This window comes from Procambarus clarkii, chromosome 1, assembly GCF_040958095.1.
Source record: "Procambarus clarkii isolate CNS0578487 chromosome 1, FALCON_Pclarkii_2.0, whole genome shotgun sequence".
NCBI lineage: Eukaryota > Metazoa > Arthropoda > Malacostraca > Decapoda > Cambaridae > Procambarus > Procambarus clarkii.
Window position 1 is genome coordinate 39060905 of NC_091150.1, and position 25393 is coordinate 39086297.

The following is a 25393-nucleotide window of genomic DNA, read 5'->3' on the forward strand; positions in this document are numbered from 1 at the left end:
GATCAGGAACAGGGGCACATATATTTACAAAAAGTTAACTGCTAATAATCCTTTACATTTGTTACATTTGCTCAATATTTTCATACACCAAATATACTTGTAATTACAAATCTATTTCACTAATTATCCCTTGATTATTTCTCCATTAATATAACATCCAACTTATTTTCTAATACTGCATGACATTGCCAGGTAGTCTGAGATGCCATATTGTATGGCAAGTCATATTTGTATACAACGAGTGTATGGCATGCCTGGCTTGTATACAACCAGTGTATGGCATGCTTGGCTTGTATACAACCAGTGTATGGCATACCTGGCTTGTATACAACCAGTGTATGGCATACCTGGCTTGTATACAACCAGTATACAAGGGATACCAAGGGTACACGCTGGTCAGAAACCAGAGTATACCCTTCCACAACGTAATCAGTCTCGTCCCGAGGCTGGCTGCACCATTTTCTACAACTGAGAAATAAGCACAAGCTATACAAGCGTCTCCAACTTGCTCCGAAAAATACGCGAAATTTTCTAACTGTGAAACAAAATTTGTTGCGTTCCCTTGATTGTCTCCAGTTAGCCAATTCCCTTAAAGGAACGAATTAACTTTTATATAAACGACGCATAACTACATATTTCACATGAGGCAATTCTAATCTCCCAAAATGTAAACAATAAATATAAAGTATCCATTCTTACCCAAGTGCTATTTGACAGCTTTTGGCCGGTACTGGTATCGTATTTCACCATTTCTGATGTGTAGAGCCCCATGCCCATGACAAAGGCTCCTTCCACTTGACCAATGTCCTACATACGGATTCAGACTCCTCCCGCAGTCTTCAATTATATCTGCACGGCGGAACTGTCCAACAAACCAATTAACATTAACTCAGGAGACGTATATACAGCGTTGATTTTTGATAGAATAATGACAAAAAAGATTTAAATAAAATTAAGTATGAGTCAGACATTAAAAATATAATATTGGTCTTTGACATGTTAGCGAGAACAACAGCAGTTTGAGACGAGACACAAGTTCAGGGAAGCTGTAAGTGATAGCAGTGAAACCTGCTAACATTAACACACAACCTCTTCTACAATAATATGCTGGTTAGCATTGTAAATGTGTGGCCACGTTTGTGGTAGAAAAAAATAAGAAATAAAATAATTGGGAAATGTGAATAAAAGAGGTACTTTTGAAGAAAAGTTGTGAAATCAATAATATATGAGTTGAGCAATGCTGAAATGCGAACAAGTTTAGTCATATTTAATATGGATCTTAAACTAAAAATAAAATGCATAAATGTACAAATGAAGGAAAAGGATACTGAGATTTATATCTTTAAGTATTAGCAATAAGACCTCTAATGTTATTTTTCCACTTCGGTCTCTGTACTGTAGAATGGATATAAATTGCTTTATACTCGTGCAGAGAAGGATGACAAGTGACTTCAGACCAAATGGTATGAGGTACTTTGAGCTCTGTAATTACTTTATACACTCAGGAATACTGGAAGATATTTTCGTGCTGTGCCCAGATTTTGCTGGTGCGAGTTAATAGATCATTTACATTTCAGGTTCTACGGATTTTTAGTCAGAGTTGATCTGTTTTTGTATTGAGGCAGGTATTTTCTTCCCCGATTCCATGTACGACTAACCATCCTGTGAGATGGGCATATTAGATGAACTTATAGCTAGTTTTTGATCTACACTATGTAATTTTTTTTGTTTAATTTTGCCCCGAGGAGCGAGTTTATTGGACAGCGCCACTCATCCTGTGAGTGGTCATACCGCCATAGCAGCATGTACAACACTCCCCAATAGGAAGAAAACCCGCTGGGTTGTTCATCACAAGTGACAACATCCTGTCACTTGTACCCAGACACAGTTGGGACTTGCTTAACTGTAATCTTTCATATAGAATAGGCTGGCAGCACATTCCTGTGTATACCTAAGCTTGTTAATAATAATAAAAAATTCCAGGAATTAGAAATTGTCAATAAGAACGACAATTTATTGATTAAATATTTATTTACCAGATACTGTCCGGTTAAGACGTCAATCTCCACCTCGAGACAACAGGCGGCCCAGATGTCGTAGCGCTCGGGGTGCTCCCGTCCGGCAGTCCTGAGGACGTCAATATATATTTACCAGGACGTCTGTTACCTTCAGGTAAATACTGTCAATATAATTACAAAATATTAGTTTAATAAAAGACCAAAGTAATGATTTAAAATTTAAAATAAAGAATAGAGGTCTTGAGACAAAAATTTGTAGACGAATAAATTTATAAGTCATGACTGGTGAGCAAATACATTTAACAGTTATAACCTGGTGCTAGACATTAAGACTTGCTAGAAGGTAGAAACTAATCCCAAGACCTTCTTGAAGTCATCGTTCCATAATTAAGGTAAACAGACCACCGGTGAGAAACACCTGGATAATAATGAGAAAGGGAAAGTATTGGGGTCAGAACCTCCAATCTTCCCTACCACAAGTCACTCATGATTATGGGTTTTCATGGTCGAGGACAGGCATCCTGTCAGGCTTACTGAGGTGACCTCTAGGTCAACTGCTGACCTTAAGGCAACGACTGATCTTCGTTCAGGTCGATAGATCTACTGGGGAAACTAGTGAACTTTTCTGCAGTATTGCCGACTTGTTTTTTTCGATTGCCGAAAGAAGTGTTTGGTCTTTTTGTATTTTAAGTGAAGCAAAACAAAATGAGAGAGTGAATTTTTGCGAATTCAAAACATGTTTGCTATCAAAAATTGTTAAGCATATTTCTTTCAATATGTATTTCAACATTGTCTCTCAATTCTCAGTGACCATGAGGAGTATAGTTGATGGCGATTAACTAAACCAGGTACCGTAAGTGAGTGATGGAGGAGTGAGTGGAGGGACACACTGAGGGGTGTCCACATACTCACCAGTACCGTAAGTGAGTGATGGAGGAGTGAGTGGAGGGACACACTGAGGGGTGTCCACATACTCACCAGTACCGTAGGTGAGTGATGGAGGAGTGAGTGGAGGGACACACTGAGGGGTGTCCACATACTCACCAGTACCGTAGGTGAGTGATGGAGGAGTGAGTGGAGGGACACACTGAGGGGTGTCCACATACTCACCAGTACCGTTCAGAGATGTCAATGTCTTCAGCGTGACAGTTCTTAATGAGCTCCACCCAAGACGGGTCATCACCAGTGTCCTTCTTCATCTTCTCCCTGACCACGTCTATACGTTTACGTAAGGCCTCACACGCTACTTTCGCTCCCTGCAAATATCAAACTTTAAACCCAACTCCTTGGTAATAATTTCGTATTGCTACTGATACTAAGAGAGAGATAGGTGGGAGGAGGGAGGGACTTAAATATTTTATAGTAATCTGCAATTAGAGGTTTTCGTCCTATGGATGCTGGAATGATCAGCAATATTAGCAAGTCAGTACTTACATGAGCATGCTGCAGTGCAGGAGCCGGTGGCAGAGCCAATACTTACATGAGCACACAAGTCTGAGCCAAAAGACCCGCCCGTGACAATAGAGTTGGAGCCAATCATGGTGTCAGATGCCTTCAGTATAACAGAGCTCAGTGGGATGCCAAGTTCATACGCAACAACTTGGGCCACCTGCAAAATTTAGCATTATATTATTTAAAAAATAACAACACAAATAAATTTTAACAATAATCACCGATAGTTCATATGGACAATGATAGCGAATAAACCAATACATTTTCGAGGTACAGAAAAGGAGAGCGAGATAAATTTAACAGCACTATATACCAGGTACAGGTCATTATCACAAGGGCGAGTGTATCAAGATACATAGGGCCAGGCCTCAAGATAAGCCAACTGGTTGTCGAAGTTACCCGGACTGTCCCGGGGGCAAGCTCACACGTGTAAGGTAGTACAATGCGGTGATGTAGACAATAGACCTCTATGTCTGCAAACAACACACACACACGGGATGACTGTCAGCGCCAGGCTCTATCTTTGAAAGACTCAGGACCAATTGCAGTACACAATTATCTCAGTTCTGGGTTTCCACTATGTGTTATTTTCTCTTCCCCCATTTTTTATGTTTTGTCTTTTAAAATGAGCAGAAAAAAATGGAATACTGTATATACACCTTACTAGCTCAAGATAACAAATAATCGTCAACTTTCTCTGATGAATAACACATGATCGTGATCCCTCCATTGCTCCCCTAACTTAATGGCTGCTCCATACTTTCAGTGTTGATCCTCAGTACTAACTCTTCCAATATTGTTTCCTGCGCCACTAATACAAGGGACGGGGCAATAATGTGAGCCACACTGCCGACAACATCCTCAGGGACAGCCAGCCCTCGACCTGTGTAATTACCTAAGTGTAGTTACAGGATGAGAGCTACGCTCGTGGTGTCCCGTCTTCCCAGCACTCTTTGTCATATAATGCTTTGAAATTACTGACGGTTTTGGCCTCCACCACCTTCTCACTTAACTTGTTCCAACCGTCTACCACTCTGTTTACAAAAGTGAATTTTCGTATATTTCTCCGGCAGCTTTGTTTCGTTAGTTTAAATCTATGACCTCCTGTTCTTGAAGTTCCAGGTCTCAGGAATTCTTCCCTATCAATTTTATCGATTCCTGTTACTATTTTGAACGTAGTGATCATAATGTTGTGTGTTGAGTCCCTGGCACCAGGAGGCGCGCCGGATTGTTTACTCTGGTCTAAGAGTGGACGGAATTGCTTGCGAGGAGGTTAAGGGTATTATTTGATAAGAAAAATGTACCTTATGGATCAAGAGTAAACGAAGTAAAAAACGCAGAATGAGGAGAGAAACAAGTCATCGAAACTAATATTTAAGCAGGAAAAACAAAGAGGGGACGAGGAGATAAAGAAAAATGAAAGAGGGTTATTTAGAAACCGAAAAGCTCTGCTAATGTGAATAGTTATAACTTCAAAGTAATGTGAACACACACACACACTTGGTTGGTACCCGGCTGTGTCCGGGTCTGTCTCCCTTCCTGGCTACTTCCCCCGTTTCCTACTCTCCTCTCTTATCTTTGTTATCTCTCTTTTCCTATCCTCTCCTCTCTTCTCATTTCCCCCCTCTAACTTTTTCCCCTCTCCCCTTGTACTTCCCTCACTCCGCCTTTCTCTCCTCTCACTTCTCGGGCCTCACTACACTCCATTCATCTGGGCTATATATATATCACCTGGGCTATATATATCACCTGGGTTTTATATATCACCTGGGCTTTATACATCACCTGGGCTTATATAATCGATAAAAGCCTAACATGTACGAATACACTCTAATTTCCTGTTCCCCACAATGAATGAATTTGAATTATCTGTTTTATGCTACAATGACCAACATGTAAATAGTAGAAAATATGTTAATTTTCCTAAAATCAGTTGCTAATAGTTACTATAAGAATTTTTGTTTTAACTAGGTGCAGGTGGCGAACATCGTTGTGGGGGTTCAGAATGTGACCCTGGCACGCTGCTCTCTCTTAATACAGGCCACCCCGACCAGCCTATGTCTATCCCGTACCCCAGACCATTCACCCTCTGCAATGCTGGGTGAAGCTAGTCCCCATGTGTCTGGGCCTTGCACAGACAGAGATTCTCTTTTACAGATATAGACAGGGAGGGGTGAGTATATCAGTGAAAAAGACGAATTGTAGCAAAGCTTAGGTGTTGATTGGTACATGGAGAATTCATTAAATGTTATGTATAAAAAGAATGAATTGGGTATAGAGAATATGGAACATGACTGGAAAAAAGTGAGCAGCGATTGTACCACTGTATGGAAAACAGAACGTAACGAACATAGGAATAAGAGAGACATTAGTTTACTAGGTACAGTAGCAACAGTGCATAGCAATTGCAAGGGTCCACGACGTTGTTGAGAAATTGATCACTACTGAACAAGTTTGATTCCTCAGGGCAAAAGGAGGTGTAGATCAAATATCTGCATTAAAACAGCTAATGGATAATATATGTTTAAATATAAATGTTAAAGTGTGTATGGGATTTATGTACATATACAAACATTTGACAAAATTGATCAAAAATGCCTTTGAGAGTAATGAACATTTATGGTCCTCACAGGATGTTGTTAAATGCTGTGATTTTGTTTATGTAGGAAGTATTGCATGTGTAGGAGTTAACTTGGTGCAATGAGCCACAGGTCTGATATTTATGTCGGTGGTCGCCAGGGGTGTGTGGGTCTCCTTGGCTACTCATTATATTACATACATGAATGGAGTCATGAGGGAGGTTATGGCATGAATATTAAGTAACAGGTGTAAACTAATGTATAGGCCAAATGTGAGTAATTGGTGCACGTCAAATTAACGTATGAAGATGACAAGAATGAGATGATAGCAAATGAATGATATGAAGTTATGAAGACAAATTGAGACTTGAAGACTGTTAGAACGAAAGCCTATCCTAACCGAACCTTAGGAGTAGTTTGAGCAATATTTGTCATGCCCTGCCCCATCTCGCCTTAGTATTGATGCCCTGCCCCATCTCACCTTAGTATTGATGCCCTGCTCCATCTCACCTTAGTATTGATGCCCTGCCCCATCTCACCTTAGTATTGATGCCCTGCCCCATCTCACCTTAGTATTGATGCCCCTGCCCCGTCTCACCATAGTATTGATGCCCTGCCCCATCTCACCTTAGTATTGATGCCCTGCCCCATCTCACCTTAGTATTGATGCCCTGCCCCATCTCACCTTAGTATTGATGCCCTGCCCCATCTCACCTTAGTATTGATGCCCTGCCCCATCTCGATGCCTCCGTGAGAGACAGCAACGGTGCCATCGTGCTCGTAGATGGACACTTGGATGCCGTACCGGAACACTGAAGGATAGTTGAGGGCGTACCACAGAGGGACAATAGACATGCCTCTCTTCCTCCACTTGTTTTCCTGGTAATGCAACACAAGGGACCGACATGTTAACAAGAAAGAGGCAGCACATATATGTTTAGCTTAGCATGCGTGTTCATTCCTCCTAAATTGTAAGCCTTCTTCTAATTGTTTTAGAGTGCTATAAGCCTGTTTCAAATTATAAGAATTATAAAACATTCTTAAAGATATTTTTCTGCTGTTTAGGCTGCCACTATATAACATTTTTATCAACGGTCCCACAAAAACGTACTTGGATATAGTGAATAATTAAACTAAGTTCTTTTGGTCAATTTCCCTCATAGAAATTTCCATCTTTCCTTTCTACTTAAAATTATTAGTATACATGATTAATTAAACGGATGCTTTTGAACATGTTCACTATAAAAAAGCTTTAAAATTGTCTTTTTTTTTTTTTTTTACTCAACCACTTATCCTAGTGGGTAGAGTGATCATCTTGCTTCTTGCAGGGTCGGCGTTCGATCCCTCCCTCCCCTTCCCATGGTCCAAGAGATATGTACTCATAATGGGCCAGCTCTTACTTTGCCATAGGTGCTCTTACTTTCTTGAGAAACACATGGAAGATATTTTTATTTTTTAGCAATCAGAAGGTAGATACTTTTTTTTTGTAGGAACCAGTTGGAAGAAGCTTTGTATCAACAATAATACATTCTTTAAAAATACGTAGACACCACCAAGAACGAAATTACTTGAATAAGCTGTTGTGGTGACAGGGAGACGGGGTGACAGGGAGATAGGGTGACGGGGCGACAGAACCGCCAGAAGATCAATGAACCAAATACATGGCATTAATGTGATTGCTCTGGTGCTTGGACAGGTCGGCGGAGGGTCGACCTGGCTTCTTGTCACGTGATCATTCGATCCCCGATGGTCCAAACCTCTTGGCCACTTTGTTTTATTTCGGTTCACATCACTGTAAAGGCTGCCACGACTAGTCCCGATAAGCATAGTGTACCTGGTTAAGTTAGGTCAGGTTAGGTTATGTTAGGTAGAGGTTACCTGGTTGAATATCTGGATCTCCTCCTGCCTCTGCTCGTACATAGACTTCTGCATCAACTGTGGCAAGATATCATCCTTGACCACATTTCTCACATGAGGTGGAGTCATAAGTCGAGCCACATCTGGAGCCACCATGTTGACAAGTCGCACTTCAAGTGGGTCCTTCTTCAGATAGCTAGCCACGTGTTCAATGATATTCTCCATGGTCGCAATAGCCTCCACAGTACCTATGGAAAGCAAAATCACATCCTCAATATATCAGTAAATTTGCAATAAATCAGGATTATTGTCGTAATTTTTTTAAAGAATCAGGTAATATAAACAAATTGATTGGATTAATTAAATAAGATATATTCTATGATATACGACTCAAGTCAGAATAAAACAAACATTAATCAATAAAATAACTCAAGAGTTTTAGTTGATGAGTCTTTCCCACTACGGCAAACGCAACTTTCTTATTATTTAAAACTCCCCAAACCTGTAATGGAAGGGAACCACATTCATATAGGAAGTGAGGCATACTTATCCATTTTATAACCCACAACAATATAACACCAGAGAAAACAACATATAAACCCAGGCACTTAATCCTTTAATAACTAGTAACGGATCCCGGTACAATAGTGGTATCGTATTTTTTAAGATTTATGATGAATAATTATCATGAGGTAAAAGGTCTGGGAATGTTAGGCTACGTTGCCAGAGCTGATGGTGTAACAGAGATGTGTCCTGGCAACTGTGGCAGTTACAGCATGACTTGTAAAAAAAATGACTACTACCGTGACACCGTACCCTGTACCGTGTGTCGTCCTGAAGCACAGTTTGTCCGACTCAATAGTTCAGATTTATACTTTCTAATTTCGTTGTACGTCGGTATATATACTATGGTCCTCATATAGTTACTATAAGTACTACCACAACAGGAGGCTGGGCTGCTAAATGTGGTGTCACATGACACCACCGCTATACAAAATGGCAGAATTACCAGACAAACATTTTATTTCTGGCAACACTTGTCTGTCCTGAGTGGCGCATGAGAAGCCAGAGAGCCATAACCTACCCACACGAAACATGCCCACCCATCATGGTCAAGAAGACTGTCCTACCTGGCGTCCTGCACCAGGTGTTGGCGGCCGTGTTGGTGCGGACAATGACGGGGCGAAACAAGACGTTGGGAAGGTAGTAGGTGTTGTGGAGCCGACTGGCTAGGGAGCCCACGGAGGCCTCGTTGCCCACGTGGCCCACGTCGGAGATCATGTCCACCTTCACCGCCTCCAGTCTGCCCGCGTCGTCAAACCCAACCTGCCAGCGCCGCGTAATTACTATATCTTATATACTTTACTCATTTAGAATCTTCAATTAGATGCTTTAATATATATATATATATATATATATATATATATATATATATATATATATATATATATATATATCCCTCTAATGCGTTATGCGTGGTTTCCTCCGAGGCTATGGGTCCCCCTTCTTCCAGCTAGAGGTGGTACTCCCTATATATATATATATTATATATATATATATATATATATATATATATATATATATATATATATATATATATATATATATTATATATATATATATATATATGTCGTACCTAGTAGCCAGAACGCACTTCTCAGCCTACTATGCAAGGCCCAATTTGCCTAATAAGCCAAGTTTTCCTGAATTAATATATTTTCTCTAATTTTCTTCTTATGAAATGATAAAGCTACCCATTTCATTGTATATGAGGTCAATTTTTTTTTATTGGAGTTAAAATTTACGTAGATATATGACCAAACCTAACCAACCCTACCTAACCTAACCTAACCTATCTTTATAGGTTAGGTTACGTTATGTAGCAGAAAAAGTTAGGTTAGGTTAGGTAGGTTAGGTAGTCGAAAAACAATTAATTCATGAAAACTTGGCTTATTAGGCAAATCGGGCCTTGCATAGTAGGCTGAGAAGTGCGTTCTGGCTACTAGGTACGACATATATATATATATATATATATATATATATATATATATATATATATATATATATATATATATATATATATATATATACATATACATATATATATATATATATATATATATATATATATATATATATATATATATATATATATATATATATTAATCACGTGTTTATTTTCGTGATATACACACATATATATATATATATATATATATATATATATATATATATATATATATATATATATATATATATATATATATATAAAATATAAACTATTGTATTACTATACATTTTTTTAGATAGATTTGAAAATACACCCAAACAAAAATGAAAAATACACGTGAATATAAAAAAAATATAAAATTTACGTGCAAAAAGACAGATGTAACTAGATCGATGCATGAGTGGATGTATACACGTTCAGAGGGTGGCACTCTTGTATTTCCCCAGGCTATCATCCCGGGTTATCATTCCGAGCGGGGCCAGGTGCTGAAGTCAGGAAGGGGGGTGGAGGTTGTTGGGGGGGGGGGCTGTGCGCGCATGAAACACGCGCCATGACACATACAGAATCATTGTAGCCTCATATATTTTTATTTTATGTTTAAAAAAAGGAAGATACAGTTTTGAAGGAAATACATAATTGTTATTTTGTTTTTAAATTTTTTACAGTAAGCCCATAAATCCGAAAACACAATAAAACCATGTGTGTGAATTTTAAACGTAAAAATAAAACAAAAAGCAGCAAGGGGAGAGCTGTATGAAAGAATTACATTAGTCTCTTGCGTCTAGGCTTCATTCTCGCAAATTGATCTATTACTTCAGTATAGTTCACCTTAGAAGTCAACTCTCTTTCAGTGGCGAGGCCCAGACACACTTCATGATGTTACATGACCAAGGACCTTTTTATAGATTCAGTTACTCGGAACCGAAGTTCCATGTAGCACGGGCTATGGTGAACCCGTAATCCAAAGATCACAGTCACTCCAAACATCTACCACCTTTGTACGGACTACACGCTCTTGTGGTGGCTTAATCTTCATCAATCAATTAACTCTTTCAATGATGATCAAAGCTAACCCAGACAATGTATCCGCGTCCGTGTAGTGTACCTTAACCACTGTATGTACTTTTACAAACCACTGTACTTTCTCGCACATAAATAAATAAATAAATAAATAAATACATAGATAAAGAAGTACGACTTTATGGGAAAATGCACTTAAAACAATAAGGAGCAGGGCTTTATTATGAGTTAAAGCGAGTATGGTCACTAAGTAACCTAGCGATAGCCGTTTCTCACCGCCTATTACGATGGTAGGAGAAAGGCCACGAGAATATACTACATTCAACAGCAGGCAGTTTATCACAAAAATGGTTGTCTTCGGAGAAGGGCGTCATATACCAGCCCGTTCTCGCGGGTGTTCCCAACGTCAAAAACTGTTGTACTAAGGTGCATTAACCTAACCAACCAGAGGACCCACTAGACCCGGAAAACGGGACATTTCGCGAGTAACCAAATCTGTAGGCAGATTTCAACCTTTCCGTAATCAAAGCAGTAGCACATGACTATCAATAAATGTTAAGGCGAAGGCGTTTTCTGCGGCTGGAAGAAAATGCGCTCAGATTGGGGACTTGTTTATTTTATAATAGTAAATAATAAATTAATAATAAATAATAAATTAGTAATAAATAATAAATTAGTAATAAATAATAAATTATTATATAATAATAAATAATATAATAATAATAAATAGTATAATGATAAGCAATTATTTTTAATGAATCAAATAGCTAATTAGGGTGAATGATAAATAATTAGTGACTAATGCATAACAAAGTATTAAAGAATAATTATAATGAATAATCATTATAATGATAAAGTATTAAATCAATTACAATTAATAGTTACATCTATAGTTAGTAATTGAAAGTTGCATTATTTGAATTTACACTAATTACAATTCATGGTAATATTTCTTAGCTATCTGCAGGCTTATCACTTTGGGGGTTCCGGCGGAGCACCCCCAAAGATACAGCAAATGCTTAGCTTAGCTCGTTGCGCGCGCAACTTGGGTGGTTAGACTCAGCTCCCAGACACACGTTTTCTTCCCTCAAAAAACCCACCGCTTTTTTTTTTTTGGGGGGGGGGGGAAGCAGTGTTCTTTTCATATCAGTCGGAGGGGTATACGCCTTCACTCTGGGGTTCAGGGCCTTATCAAAATTTCAAAGTCGAATCCTCCATGGCGGGCGAGGTGGGAACAATACCAGCGGGAAATGCTGTAAACGTGTACCGAGAGAGAATCCTGCGAACACTTTTTCATTGCAGTAAAAGGAAGGAAAGAAGAAGGCTCACCAGTATGGCACTAGCGGGAATGAAGGTGGTGGACAGTACCGACGGCAATACCGATTGCGACGATCCTGTAGTGACAGAGCGCTGGTTTCAGCATATATGCTTCAAGAAAAAGACGGGTTGAAGGCGAAGCCGAGGAATAGGCTATAGTTTAATTTAGACAGCACAAGGGAGGAGTGCAAATAATATAGAGTACTCCCAGAAAGTATGGGAGAATGTCTTTGGAGCGCCGGCAGTGACCCAGGACGCTGCTTCGATCCCCCTCTCATGCTCCATATCATATGTACATGTGTGTAATGACAAATTTTAACATAACTTTGTCTTTGAGAAAATCCACCTACACTAGAGTGTGTACGGGTAACATGTCAACACCAGAGTGTGTGTACGGGTGTAAGTGTGTACAGAAAAACACACACACTTACATACTTATAGATCGTAGCTTCGCCTTACCTCATACTTAGACATGTATGGCTCTCGCCAGCCCACTAAGGTCATGTGGGTGGCGAGGTCGAGGACGACCCGGACAGGTCGTGTGAGCTTGTGGGCGGCCACGGCGGCGGCCGACACCACCAGCTGCTGCCTGCTGATCTTCCCGCCAAACCCGCCACCGATGCGACGCACCGACACATTGATGCTATAAATGGAATTATCTTAATATTTAACAAATATTTAATTATTACATATATATATATATATATATATATATATATATATATATATATATATATATATATATATATATATATATATATATATATATATATATATTTAGACATATATTGGAGAAACTTGCTACAGTGCCGTAGTGCTTGAATGAAGGTGAATGAAAGGCCCAATATATGTATAAATGTATAAAGAACAAATTTTCGGATGTAACCTACATACTTTCTCAAGGTACTTTATACAATGAACAATGAACATTGTATATAGTACCTCGAGAAAGAATGTATCCGAAAATTTGTTTTTTAATACATTTACACATATATTGGGTCTTTCTTTCACCTGAACATATATTATTAAATTTATGTTAAAACTAGACCCATAAAGTAAAGTGGCCTGTTCTAGGTCACTGACAACACAAGTGTGACCCGCCGGGAAGGGTTCCGCTGCCTACCAGTATAGACTGAGCTTATGTGCTCAGTTTCCACAGAGGAAGTGACCATTGCATGAGAGTATAAATAGCTATTATTTCCGCTAAATATTTCCTTGGTGCCTAGGGATGATTTCTAGCTTAGGTACACGAGTCTGATATAGGGAGATGTTTCCAATATGGCCGCCAGGCCCACTTCGTCTAGTATCAGAGAATGTTCTGTAACTCGAGAAAAACTGTTTCTGCCTAAAAATTACGGAGAACCTCAATTGTTCAGAATTGTTCATGATCTCTGACAAAGCTTGGGGGAGGGGTGGCACTTGAGGCACAGTGAAATTCACGAAATCATATTAAGCTTTACCATAGCTGGATGTCCAGTTGAAAGAGAGCCCCATTACCTAATGCCCCATAGCGCTGATATTCCCGTTGGTTACACAGATAGGATTACAGTGAACCTCTGGAAGAACGGCAAGCAGTTGGTGTGGGACTATACGTGCGTATCAATGAGGAATGACCTGGAAAAGGTTGGGAATCTTTGATCATTCATTTATTTTTCTTGTAATATCTGTCTGAATACATAATAGCTCTTGGACCCCACTTTTCTAACCATCAGTTGCTTAATGCACTGACTCCCGACTTACATATCTACTACATATTTCTCTCTTACACTCACATCCCCAGAATACAACCCTTAGCAGCTGTTTAACTCTCGGGTACTTATTTACTGCTAGGTAATCTGAGGCATCAGGTGAAAGTGAAACTACCCATTTGTTTCTGCCTCGACCAAGAATCGAACTCGGGCCCCTAGTACTACGACCCCAGAGCACTATCCACTGGGCTGTGAGGACCTGTGTAATGGTGTGTGTGTGAACTTTAACCCCATTAATAAAGATCCAGTAATAAGCCCATAAGCCTCCAGAGTGCATCACCTGTGGGCTGGAACATTGAGCACCTGAGCCACTGTGGCCTGAGTCTCGGTGGGCCACTGGGACGTGCTCAGCACATCGTAGCCGTCTTCTGTGGGGGTCACCCGTCCAGCCAGAGCTTCCAGGGTGAAGTGGAACTGAGATCCTTGTTGTAGCTCCCCAATCACTTTGTGCTTAGCGGCATCTAAAGCATCTGATAAGATTATACCATAAGGATAACAAATTTACATACACACCTGAGGACAGCACCCCTATTATATGCTGCCCCAGCCACCTATATTTATTTATTTATTTGTTTATATATACATGAGTTCTTACATTCGCGTAAAGCCACTAGCACGCAGAGCGTTTCGGGCAGGTCCTTAATCCTAATTTTTCCCTGGAGTACGACACGTCAAATCGTATAACAACCAGGTACCCATTCACTGCTGGGTGAACAGAGGCTACAGTTAAGAACTGGCTCCCAGTCAATCCTCCCCGACCAGGATACGAATCCAGGCCAAAGCGCTTGCGAAGCTCCGTAGTGCTTCATCACTGCGCCACGGGGACTGCTAAACATAAGAGATGGGTCGGCTGCAGTGTGCGTATTGGCCAGTACCACGCTTGACTTCACCTCGTTCTCCCAGTTTTATATTCTATTGCTCCAGCTAAACTGTACTCACTTCTAATCTGCCTTTGAATATATATCTAAAAATTAGAATTAAATTAGATTAAATTAAATTAATATAAATTGTAATTAAATTAAATTAGCCTGTTTATTAAAAGTTGGAGGCCAGGAACAGTCTCTAAATGTCTTTATATATTCATTATTTGTCGAGAACAGGTCTTTTATTTCAATTATAATCTATCTCAAAATGTATTTTGGTAAACATTTTGTCATGACTTTATGAAATTGACAGTAGGAATATTGACCTGTTCAGGATCATACAGTCTCTCCGTATCTAATTAAACGTTCATTACAAAAATAGTGCAGGTACTAACCTTCGGGACTCCCTAGAATATAGGGCTCATTCTTGCCGGTAATATCATTCATTACTGTTTCATTTCGTCCTTGCTCTAATGCTTCTTCTATGGTGAGAATAGGCTTCTTAATGTCCTCATATTCCAGCTTGACCAGTGTGGCAGCTCGCACGGCTGTGTCCCGGTCCTCAGCCACCACCAGACCCACCGCCTGGCCAGCGTATTTCACACGATTCTTTACAAACACCTAAACAAATGCAATATATATAAGTGCCGTTCAATGAGTTCTAAGCATAGAGAATCTAAATCAGGAATGTCATATGGCCCGCGGGCCGCATACGGCCCTTTGCAGCATGTCTACGGCCCGCACAAAGGATACTGTAATTTGGTCATTTAATGGCCAAAATTGTAGTTTTTATAATTTAAACTATCACCTTTTAATAAATTTCAAAATCACAAAAGAAACACGAATGCAGCTGTGAGACAAGCAAGTTAAGACTTCTAAAACAGTCTCCACGTTAACTGTTAAGCTGGCCTAAATTGTGTGAACCTGGCCTAAATCTACCTATGTGAGTGAATAGTTATTTTCCTTTGGGAAATCAACAAAAATTTATCAGAGAACAAGGCTGACTAATCAACACTTGCCATTTCTGATCAAAAAGGAAACTACACAGACATTTCAGCCAGACATAAAACAAATTGTCACTAAAAAGTGGTGTCAAGCCTCAGGGAAAAACACTAAAAAAAGATTGATTAGTCGTAAATAAATGTTAATTTTGAACTGTTGTAATTTTTGTACAATGTATTTGTTACTGTTGCATAGAAGTCAATGTTGCCGTTTAAAATTTATTTTTTCTTTTTCTTTAGTTAAAATACTTCATTACTTTACATTGATGAACGTGATCAGTCACTAAGCCATTTGTATGCACAGTGTATGTTTCTAAGTTTAAGTAATAAAAATATTCTGCAATAATTTGTATTAAATAACTCCAATTAGTTATGGTGTGTGGCCCTCATGTTGTGGTGTGTGGCCCTCATGTTGTGGTGTGTGGCCCTCATGTTGTGGTGTGTGGCCCTCATGTTGTGGTGTGTGGCCCTCATGACAACACAAACGTGGCCCATATGGCCCTCGGGGTGGACCCTCAGTTTGACCTGCCTGATCTAAATTATTATATTTATTATTATATTTAGATCACTTATTAAATACGATAGAAAAATATTTAGGATAAGATTGTTTACATCCAGTGCTACTGTTTAAATGGTGGTCATACCACAGTGCCTCTACAAGTACCAAATAAGTACAAGTACATTGTTGGTTGGCCTCTACAAGTACCAAACTAACACTTGTCGAGTTTCCGGGAAATCAATTTTGAAACCACTAATAAATATAAATATGAGAAGACAGACACTGGGGCATGACCCATGTAATTGACACAGACTCTGACACTACAACTTAATTAACGATGACATCATTTTTTGAGAAATTTATTAAAAATACAATTCTATTTTTTATACAGATGTTTGATGATGTAAACTGTAAAAATTATATGGATATACAAGAGCATGAAAATCTAAACAATGAGGAAAATACAAATTTTAAGATTCCGGAAATGCATAATTTACGTTATACATAATTTATAAAACATAGTTGTTCATTTGGTGTGTGACTCACGGGGTCGGGCCGTCCGCCTGCGTTAACTACGAAATTGTTGCGTCCAGGGATGTCGGCCGCCCCGACGTAGCCTACAACTCCTGCCACTTTCTGGGGGAGTAGAAAATTTTTGAGGCCCCCGAAAGTGATCCTAAAAACCAACTTAAATATACATGAAATAGGTTTTTTGTTAGTAGGTTCGTACAATTTATGTCACTCTCTAATATAGGCGAAAGTTTTTTTCGGAAAGAAAAATTTGATGTGCTAGAGTTATGTAAAATAAAGATAAAACAAATTATGACGAAGAGTGGAATAAAACCAATATTATAAGGACAGGTGTGAAATAACATGAAAGAAGGAAGGTTTACGCTAGTTAATGAACAAAAAGAGGAAAAGGACATTAAATAACTGCTTTCATTATACTTCCAGTGATTGTGCTTGAATTTCAAGTTTTGTAAGAGATGAGGCTGCGACTGGTGGTGTATATATACTATGTGATGACGAAAGTGCAGCCCGTTCTCAGGGTAAAGTGATTATATCGAATAGCCACCCTTCCTGGTTCAACACCTGGATATTTACCTACATATTTGTGATGACTTAATAAGGTTCCCAAAATATTATAATTGTAAGCTGGTAAATGAATCTTTGTTTTAAACTGAATATTCTTAAATTATAACTATTGTATTATAAATCAAGGGTTTAAAAAAGAAAGTGTATTAAGTATAATCTTAATAAGTATATTAAGCAAAACTTAAGCTTATTTTCAAATTATAGGGGATACTCAAATAGTTTTGAAGTACTATATATAGAGAGAGTGATCCAAGTACACAGAGGAACCCCGTCGCTCCCCTTGTCTATGTGCCATCTCCTCCCACCCCTTGGCAGTAGGAATCGAACTATTGACACTACATGCAATATACATACTCATTTGTTAATATGAAACTTGAGTTTATGTTCCTGTTTTTTAGTAACAAAATTCTGCAGATAATACTTATGCTTATCACCAGTATACACAAATTCTACTTACCAAGGCTTCAGAAGTATCGATGGACTTAACTTTGGCATTAGCAACAGTTGACTGAACAAATGCGCCATGAAGTTCATTATGAAGAAGAGGCACATCATCAAGGTACACAGCCTCACCTGCAAGTTAACTAAGGTTAAGGTTAACTAAAGAGTTATCATCGCTACTCTACTCATTCATTACTTTCAGCCTTACTACAGGAATTACAGCCTCTTCTCAACATAGTAAAATATGACTTTTATGCTAGGGAAAGCAGGAAGGAATAGGATAAAAAGATTCACACATAACTGTTTGATATAGTCATACAAAGGGTGATAACAACAATAACTCACCTGGGTTACAGAATGGTTTACATTGATTCTCAATTATACATACTTAATAAATTATAGGGAATAACATATTACAAATTAAAGGGTGTTAAGGGAAGTAAATGTTCAGGGAACTTTTTTAGAAAATTGCTTAGTAGAAAAGTATATCATGTCATCACTATATATTTAAAAATTTCATATCAGGTACGCAAATTAGCTGTGAAATGGAGTAATGTCCTCTCTGAAAATTTCTCCCTAAAAAAAAGGTTAAACAAAATTCTGCTCTTAGTACAATTCTGTTTTCCATCTATCTTAATCTATTGTTAAGATTTATGAGCCAGTCACCTGTCACGCAGGCAGTTCTAAGGCCAATGTTTTCTGTTATGCTGATGATCTACTTCCACTTGCAACGACCTAAGTAGGAATGGAAAATTTGACTAGAAATGTGAAAGATATAGAATACAACATAACGTCTAAACCCGCAAAGTGTGCTCTGGTTGCTTGTAACTCACAGGACTCGTTTTATCGTGATCCTAATCTAAAATCACTAGGCAGAGATACTCCAGTAACTGAAAAACATTTGGGGCATTTTATACCTTCGAAGAGCCTGCTTGTCAATTTTTCTAATGCACTTAAAGACTAAAGGTCAGAACAAATGTCATCATTAGCGAATTTGGTCACCTTGATACCTGGTCGAAAGTAAAGTTAGTTAACAGTCAGTGTTTAAGCTTGTATGGATGTGAACTATGGGATATACAAAATGCTGATCTTGGTAAGCTTAAATGTGGATGGAGGAGATGTTCCAGACGTATCTTGGATGCCCATTCTCGCACTCATTGCACTCTCCTCCCTGGCCTGATGGCCACACCCACTCTTGGGGAAATAAGTCACAAACGAATGATAAAATGTTGTCTGAAAGGAATTGCTCATCCAGTGAACTCAATCAACTCTTATTTTCATGCATCCACTTATCACTGGCCACTCCTACTTCTCCCGAAATATACACTTAATTGTTAGGAAATACAATTTAAGAATGAGTTGTGTTATCCTGTCTTGTAGAACCTATTCAAAATAGGGTCTACAAGACAGGACAACACAACTCATCAACAGGGAAAGCAAAGACTCCCAGCTGGATATATGGAATTATTAAGGAACTAATGTCAGAAAGATTGATTACTGGCAGGCATTTTGAGTCCAACTGAAGTCAGATCTTCCGTCTGTCAGGATAAGATGAAATGAGGAGAGGGAGATAGGGGAGGGTGGTGAGGGAGAAGAGAGGGATGAGTGAAATATGTTGAGTTGTATGCAGAGGGATATTCATACACATCAGTCAAGGTGACATTATATATAATAAGTATGATGAACTTAGGTGAGTACTGGTAATGGCTTCAAACAGCCTTCACTTACCCATGCCACCTCTAGGGTGGCTTAATCTGTATCAATCATTCAATCAACTTTGATGAGGTGTTAGTAAGCTCTTAACTACTTAACAGCGAAGAAGTCAAAACTTTACCTGATATTTGTGTTGCAGATTCAACTTTAGGAATGCCTTTGCCAACTGGCCACGTGTCTTCATTCAAGTCAAAGTCCTGCTGGCTGGATGAGAGAGGTCGCTCCAGGACAGTGGCGGCACTGCGCACGTCAACACTCACTTTCTCTCCCAGGAACCCAACTACAGCCTAATCATACAGATAAATAACAATGTAATAAAGTTTTCAGCGTTTTGGAAAAACAAAACATATAATATATTATATTTGAGTTGCAGCCATCATGGCAAATCTATCAGCTACAGTTTAAGATGATGAAAGTTGTATGCTACTCCCTCCAAATTAGGATCAATCTTCTTTTCAAAAGTACAGAACAAGTTTTAATCTGCTTCAAAATAGTTTGACAATCTACTTTAATAAGAATATATCCACCAACTTCACTTACTTCTGTGGTACTTATTATGCTTAGCAAGTGTCACTGCATACATACTGTCGAATGCAGCATAATGCTATACAGAATGAAATGTTTATCGCATCAATATCTCAACAGGCTGTATTTGTTTGGTTTCATGCAAGGACTGTGAGTTCACGTATATTGGTCAAACAGGAAAAAATTGACCAAATTGTGTTTGACAATACAAGTGTGCAATTAGCCTTAGGCAAGAGTACAATGCAATATACCTTTATGTTAGCCTAGTTAATCATGCCATTGACTGGAACTCTCCGAAAAGTTTGACCTGCCCGAAACGTTGCACGTACTAGTGGCTTTACAAGAATGTAAATATCATGCCATGTATCCTCACAAACCCAATGTACCTTCTTGTATATAAATAAATAAATAAATAAATAAATAAATAAATAAATAAATAAATAAATAAATAAATAAACAAACAATGTGTTATCAGCCCATCCTCCTGAGGTTTCAAAGCGTCAAGAAAACGGTCAATTTTAAGTGTCTTCTACTAACCTACAAGACTAATCCAGGAACTCAAAACAGAAGACGAGACGGTATGTCACTTTTGCGAGCAGCTTCCATTTTCTAGTATGACAATTTTTGGCCTTAGTAATGTATACGAGCTTAAAGCGATGTTCTTTGTAGGCAGACTGGTTCTATGTATGGCAGAGGGTTTGTTGAAAGATATTTGATTGAGTCTGCCGCATTAGTCATGGCCCCAATGCTCTCAATATTAGCCAACGTTTGGTTAATGTGACTGAAATAACTATATTTTAATTCTCGTGAAACTCACCTTGATAGTAACAAAATTATAAGAGTGTAACTAAGACGGAGGACAAGAACGAAACTCGGTAACTATTTTCGCATCTGAAATAACTATGTCTTAAATTTCAGGAAAATTGAGTTCATAGTAGTGAAACTACAAGAGACAACTAAGGCGGAGAATCGGAAGCAAAATTCAGTAATTATTTCATTTGTTCTTAATGTGACTGAAATAACAATATTTTAAATATCGTGAAAATCACGTTGATAGTAACAAAATTAAGAGTGAACTAAGGCGGAGGACAAGAACTAAAACTCGGTAACTAACGAATTTGTTCTTCATGTGTCAGAAATAACTATATTTTAAATCTCGTGAAAATTGGGCCAAAAGTAGCGAAACTACGAGAGCAAACTAAGGCAGGAGGACAGGAGCTAAAACTCGGTAACTATTTTCTTTTCGTAATGCGTCAGAAATATGTCTGTTTATAAATCTCGGGGAAATTTAACTATTAATAACGAACTTACATGAGCAACCTACGGCGGAGGACAGGAGCTGAAACGCAGTAACTAACTTTATCTCGTTTTCTTCGTTTGCAATACAGCGGTTTTAAATTTTAAGAAAATCTGAATAATAGTCACAGAACTACACCTATAAACTTTAAGAGGCGGGGCCAAGAACTAACGTCTGACATTATTAATTACTTCAAATACTGCTAATTAACATATTCTCTGAAAATGGATAACCTCAGACTTTAATTTTACTCGTAAACAGGTACAGTTTAACGACGATATTTTCTCCATAACAATTCCTTAAGACTACAGCAAGGAATTTTCGCCATAAGAATTCCTTATGACTTGCAGCGAGTACTTTCTCTATAACTATAATCTATACACCTACCTCTGACGCAAAATCCACCATAAAACAGAGTACTGCATAGTTTAAACTTTTTCCAAAACAAAATGTTTAAGCTATGCAGTCTATCCACCTACTCCCAAGTACCTATTTACTGATAGGTGAACAGGACATCAGGTGAAAGAAACTCTGCCCAGTTGCAACTATGTTTACCATGGAGAGAAAGACAGTCCTAAGAAAAATGCATTATACAAAATAAGAGTTCCATTAGAAAGAGAACTTTGTTGTCCATGGGCAACAAAGTTCAGCATTATATACAAGCAAGCAAACAAGACCGAACACCACCCCGGGTATTATCGGGTACTAAGCTTTACATAACATGTAAACATTAAGTGTAAAGCTTGTCCCAGTCAGGGCACCGACAACTAGCATATTGAGACACATTCTCAAGCTTGTTCCACTTGTGTAGGCTTATGAGTAACAAAATAGTAGATTCTTTTATAATTACCAAAATAATTATGATTATAACAAAAACTTCCCCACATGATTTTTTATTATTAACAAGCTTAGGTAGACACATCAATGTGCTGCTACCCTATTCTGTATAAAAGATTACAGCAGTGTAGATGAAAATCTAGCTATAGGTGCATCTAATATCCCCATCTCACAGGATGGTTAGTCATACGAGATGAACTTATAGTTAGTTTTATAGATATTAGATGAACTTACAGCTAGATTTTGATCTACACTCTGTAATCTTTCATATAGAAAAGGGATCACATAACATCACATTGCTGTATATACCAAAGCTTGTTAATAAAAATAAATTCTGTGGGGAAATTTTTGTCACAATCAAAATTATTTTGGTATAATTTGTTGCTTTAAATAATAAAAATAAAAGAATTTACTTCTTTTTTCACTAATAATAGCCTATTCAAATAGAACAAGCATGGGAATGTGCCTTAATATGCTAGTTGTCAATGCACTGATGCACTAATTAACGTACCTTGTAAAACAAGCTTTGTGCAAGGGATTTGCGATACTGCGGAGACGCATCTTGGGGTTTAGCGTCAGGAGTCATCTCATTGCCTAGCATCTTCGCAGCTTCCACAACTGTCACTACGTCTGTCAGCTGCTTGTCGACCAAGTAAGATTCTGTCTGCTCGGCGTGGATCTGTTGATCTTCACATTATTACTCTCATTTTGTGGCGCAAGAATTATGATACATTCGCCGACCAAAAAGAGGATGAGCCGCCTCTCTTAATTAAGCTAATATGCCCAACTAGTTGGAAAGGTAGTTTAAAAGTACTGTATAAAAAAGGCTCTATAGATATATTCAATTTAAACTTCATACTCATAATTTGTAAGACATGAAAACATTAGCCTATTAAATTAGAGGAACCATATTATAGAATAGGGGAAAGAAAAAATACGTGTGAACTGTCTTATGGGCAGTTATATAATTTATGGAAGGCACACAAAATGGAGAATGTTAATAAATAATAAGTAAAGCACGTAAGAAGCGCTGAAGAAAAATATGCATTCCATCCAGCAAAATACGTACTTGATGTAAAAAAGAGATTATATGAAGCACAAGACAATAACAAATAACGTGAGCAATAGAGAATTATGTTTAAACAACAAATTTAAAACAAACCACAAAGAAAAGAGCGGTTCTTGGAGACCGCGCCGTGCGCACGTCACATGTTCAGGCAGCTGTGGCGTCTCCACAAGAGGTGGGGACTGGTGGAGATAGACTCAAGTGTCGTTAAACACTATCGAGGCGGGAGTGATGGTGGAACCGCTCTCATGATCTTCAAGGCATAGATGCATATTGTTTCTTTACTATGCAGAAGACGGGTCTGTGCATCTAATAAATTAACTATGTGCCCCTGGCCAGGTGGGACGCCTGCCAAAACAAGAGTTGTAAGGAGACTATTTCTGTGTCTACTAAAGAACTTGCATAATTTTCATTACATTGTCACTGTTCCCCAAAACATCTAATGAATGAAGACAGAAACCAAAGATCAGCTAACTTTGTTGACCAGACATACTCAAGTCGATTGTCACAATCGACTTGAGAATGGTCCAGGACGGACCGAAACGTCGTCGTCCCTTCACCTTCCAGTGTGTGGTCTGGTCAACATATTTTAGCCACGTTATTGTGACTCATCGCCTGCATCAGCTAACTTTTTCTCCATGAAAAATACTATACAATTTTACTGCACATTTAAGCTTAGAGTTACTAAGAGTTAGGTACTGTACTTTGGCTGTGGTAGGCCTAGTACGGTAGAATTTTCCTCAGAGTCCCCGACGATATAATCTATATAAATAAAAGTGGAAATGTTCGTTTGCTCAAAATCGCTAATCTCCAAAAGTTCTTCACCGATTGCTTTGAAATTTTCACACAACGTTCCATTCGCATCCGGCCAGGTTTTTACTATACATACTATATAGATGTCACGTCTGTGACGGTAAAAAAACATGCTTTTTCTGAAAAACTGTATTTTTCATGCGAGGAAAATCTTCGAAACCTCTTTACCGATTGCTTTGAAATTTTGACACAACGTTGCATTCGAATAGGCGCGTCTTTTTATATACCTACTATATAGATGCCACCCCTGTGACAGGTAAAAACATGCGTTTTAGAAAAACAGCGCCAGTCTGTTGCACATAATAGCAACATGCATGCTATACTAAATATGTCCCAAATTCCATTTCAATGTTTCCGATTGCATTGATAAATTTTATTTTCATAGGTTTCGATTTATTATATTTTTTTATTGAATTATTTTGTGACACTGTGCTGGAATTGAGCTGTGTTGTTTACCATACCGTTCATTTTGTAAGTACAAGTATAGATGCCACACCTGTGACAGGTAAAACTATGCTTTTCTTGATAAACAGCACCATCTGTTGCATGTTAAGAGCAACTCACAAGCTATACTAAATATGTTACAATTCCATTTCAATGTTTCTGATTGCATTGATAAATTGAATTTTCATAGATTTTGATTGATTTTCATTTTGATTTAAATATTTTGTGTGAATTACATTGGAATTGAGCTGTGTTGTTTACCATACCGTTCATTTCATGAGTATAGTTTATTTTTTTATTTTTTCTTATTTTTATTTAATTTTTTAACTGTTTTTCGTATATTTCAGTAATGGGAACATCAGATCACTTGATGTTCTCAATTTTCTGATGGGAACATCAGACCATTTGGGAAGGCATCGGACGAAGGAGTGGGGAATGGTGGGGATGACGAGGGGATGGAAGTGAGAGATGGTGGGGAGGACGAGGGGACAAGGGAGGGGGTAATGGTGGGGAAGGATGAGGGGGACAGGGGATTTTCGGATGGTGGGGGACGCAACCCGTTCTCGCACTTTCTTATAGTCAATATTGACTTATTAAATACGTGCATATGTGACATACTAGTTTATTGTGAATATTTTAGTTTACCTTGAAAAGCTTCATAGAAAACACCGACCTTACCTAACCTTCTTAGTATGTTAAGATAAGCATCTTATTGCTTCGTAATTACAATTATTACTTAACCTATACCTATAATTGGTTAAGTAATAATTGTAATTATGAAGCAATGAGATGCTTAT

At 38.3% G+C, this 25393-nt stretch overlaps 1 protein-coding gene across 1 annotated transcript in view; it reads right to left on the minus strand.

Annotated features, from left to right (window-relative positions):
- LOC123772069 (uncharacterized) overlaps positions 1-25393 on the minus strand; it is a 50975-nt gene that overhangs the window by 4978 nt on the left and 20604 nt on the right. Inside the window, 15 exon segments of the mRNA XM_045765009.2 lie at positions 700-807; positions 809-862; positions 2037-2127; positions 3129-3274; positions 3499-3627; positions 6764-6928; positions 7928-8154; positions 9037-9232; positions 12714-12897; positions 14283-14472; positions 15261-15486; positions 16912-17001; positions 17918-18033; positions 19736-19901; positions 22785-22952. Of these exon segments, the coding sequence (XP_045620965.1) occupies positions 700-807; positions 809-862; positions 2037-2127; positions 3129-3274; positions 3499-3627; positions 6764-6928; positions 7928-8154; positions 9037-9232; positions 12714-12897; positions 14283-14472; positions 15261-15486; positions 16912-17001; positions 17918-18033; positions 19736-19901; positions 22785-22952 (2256 nt within the window).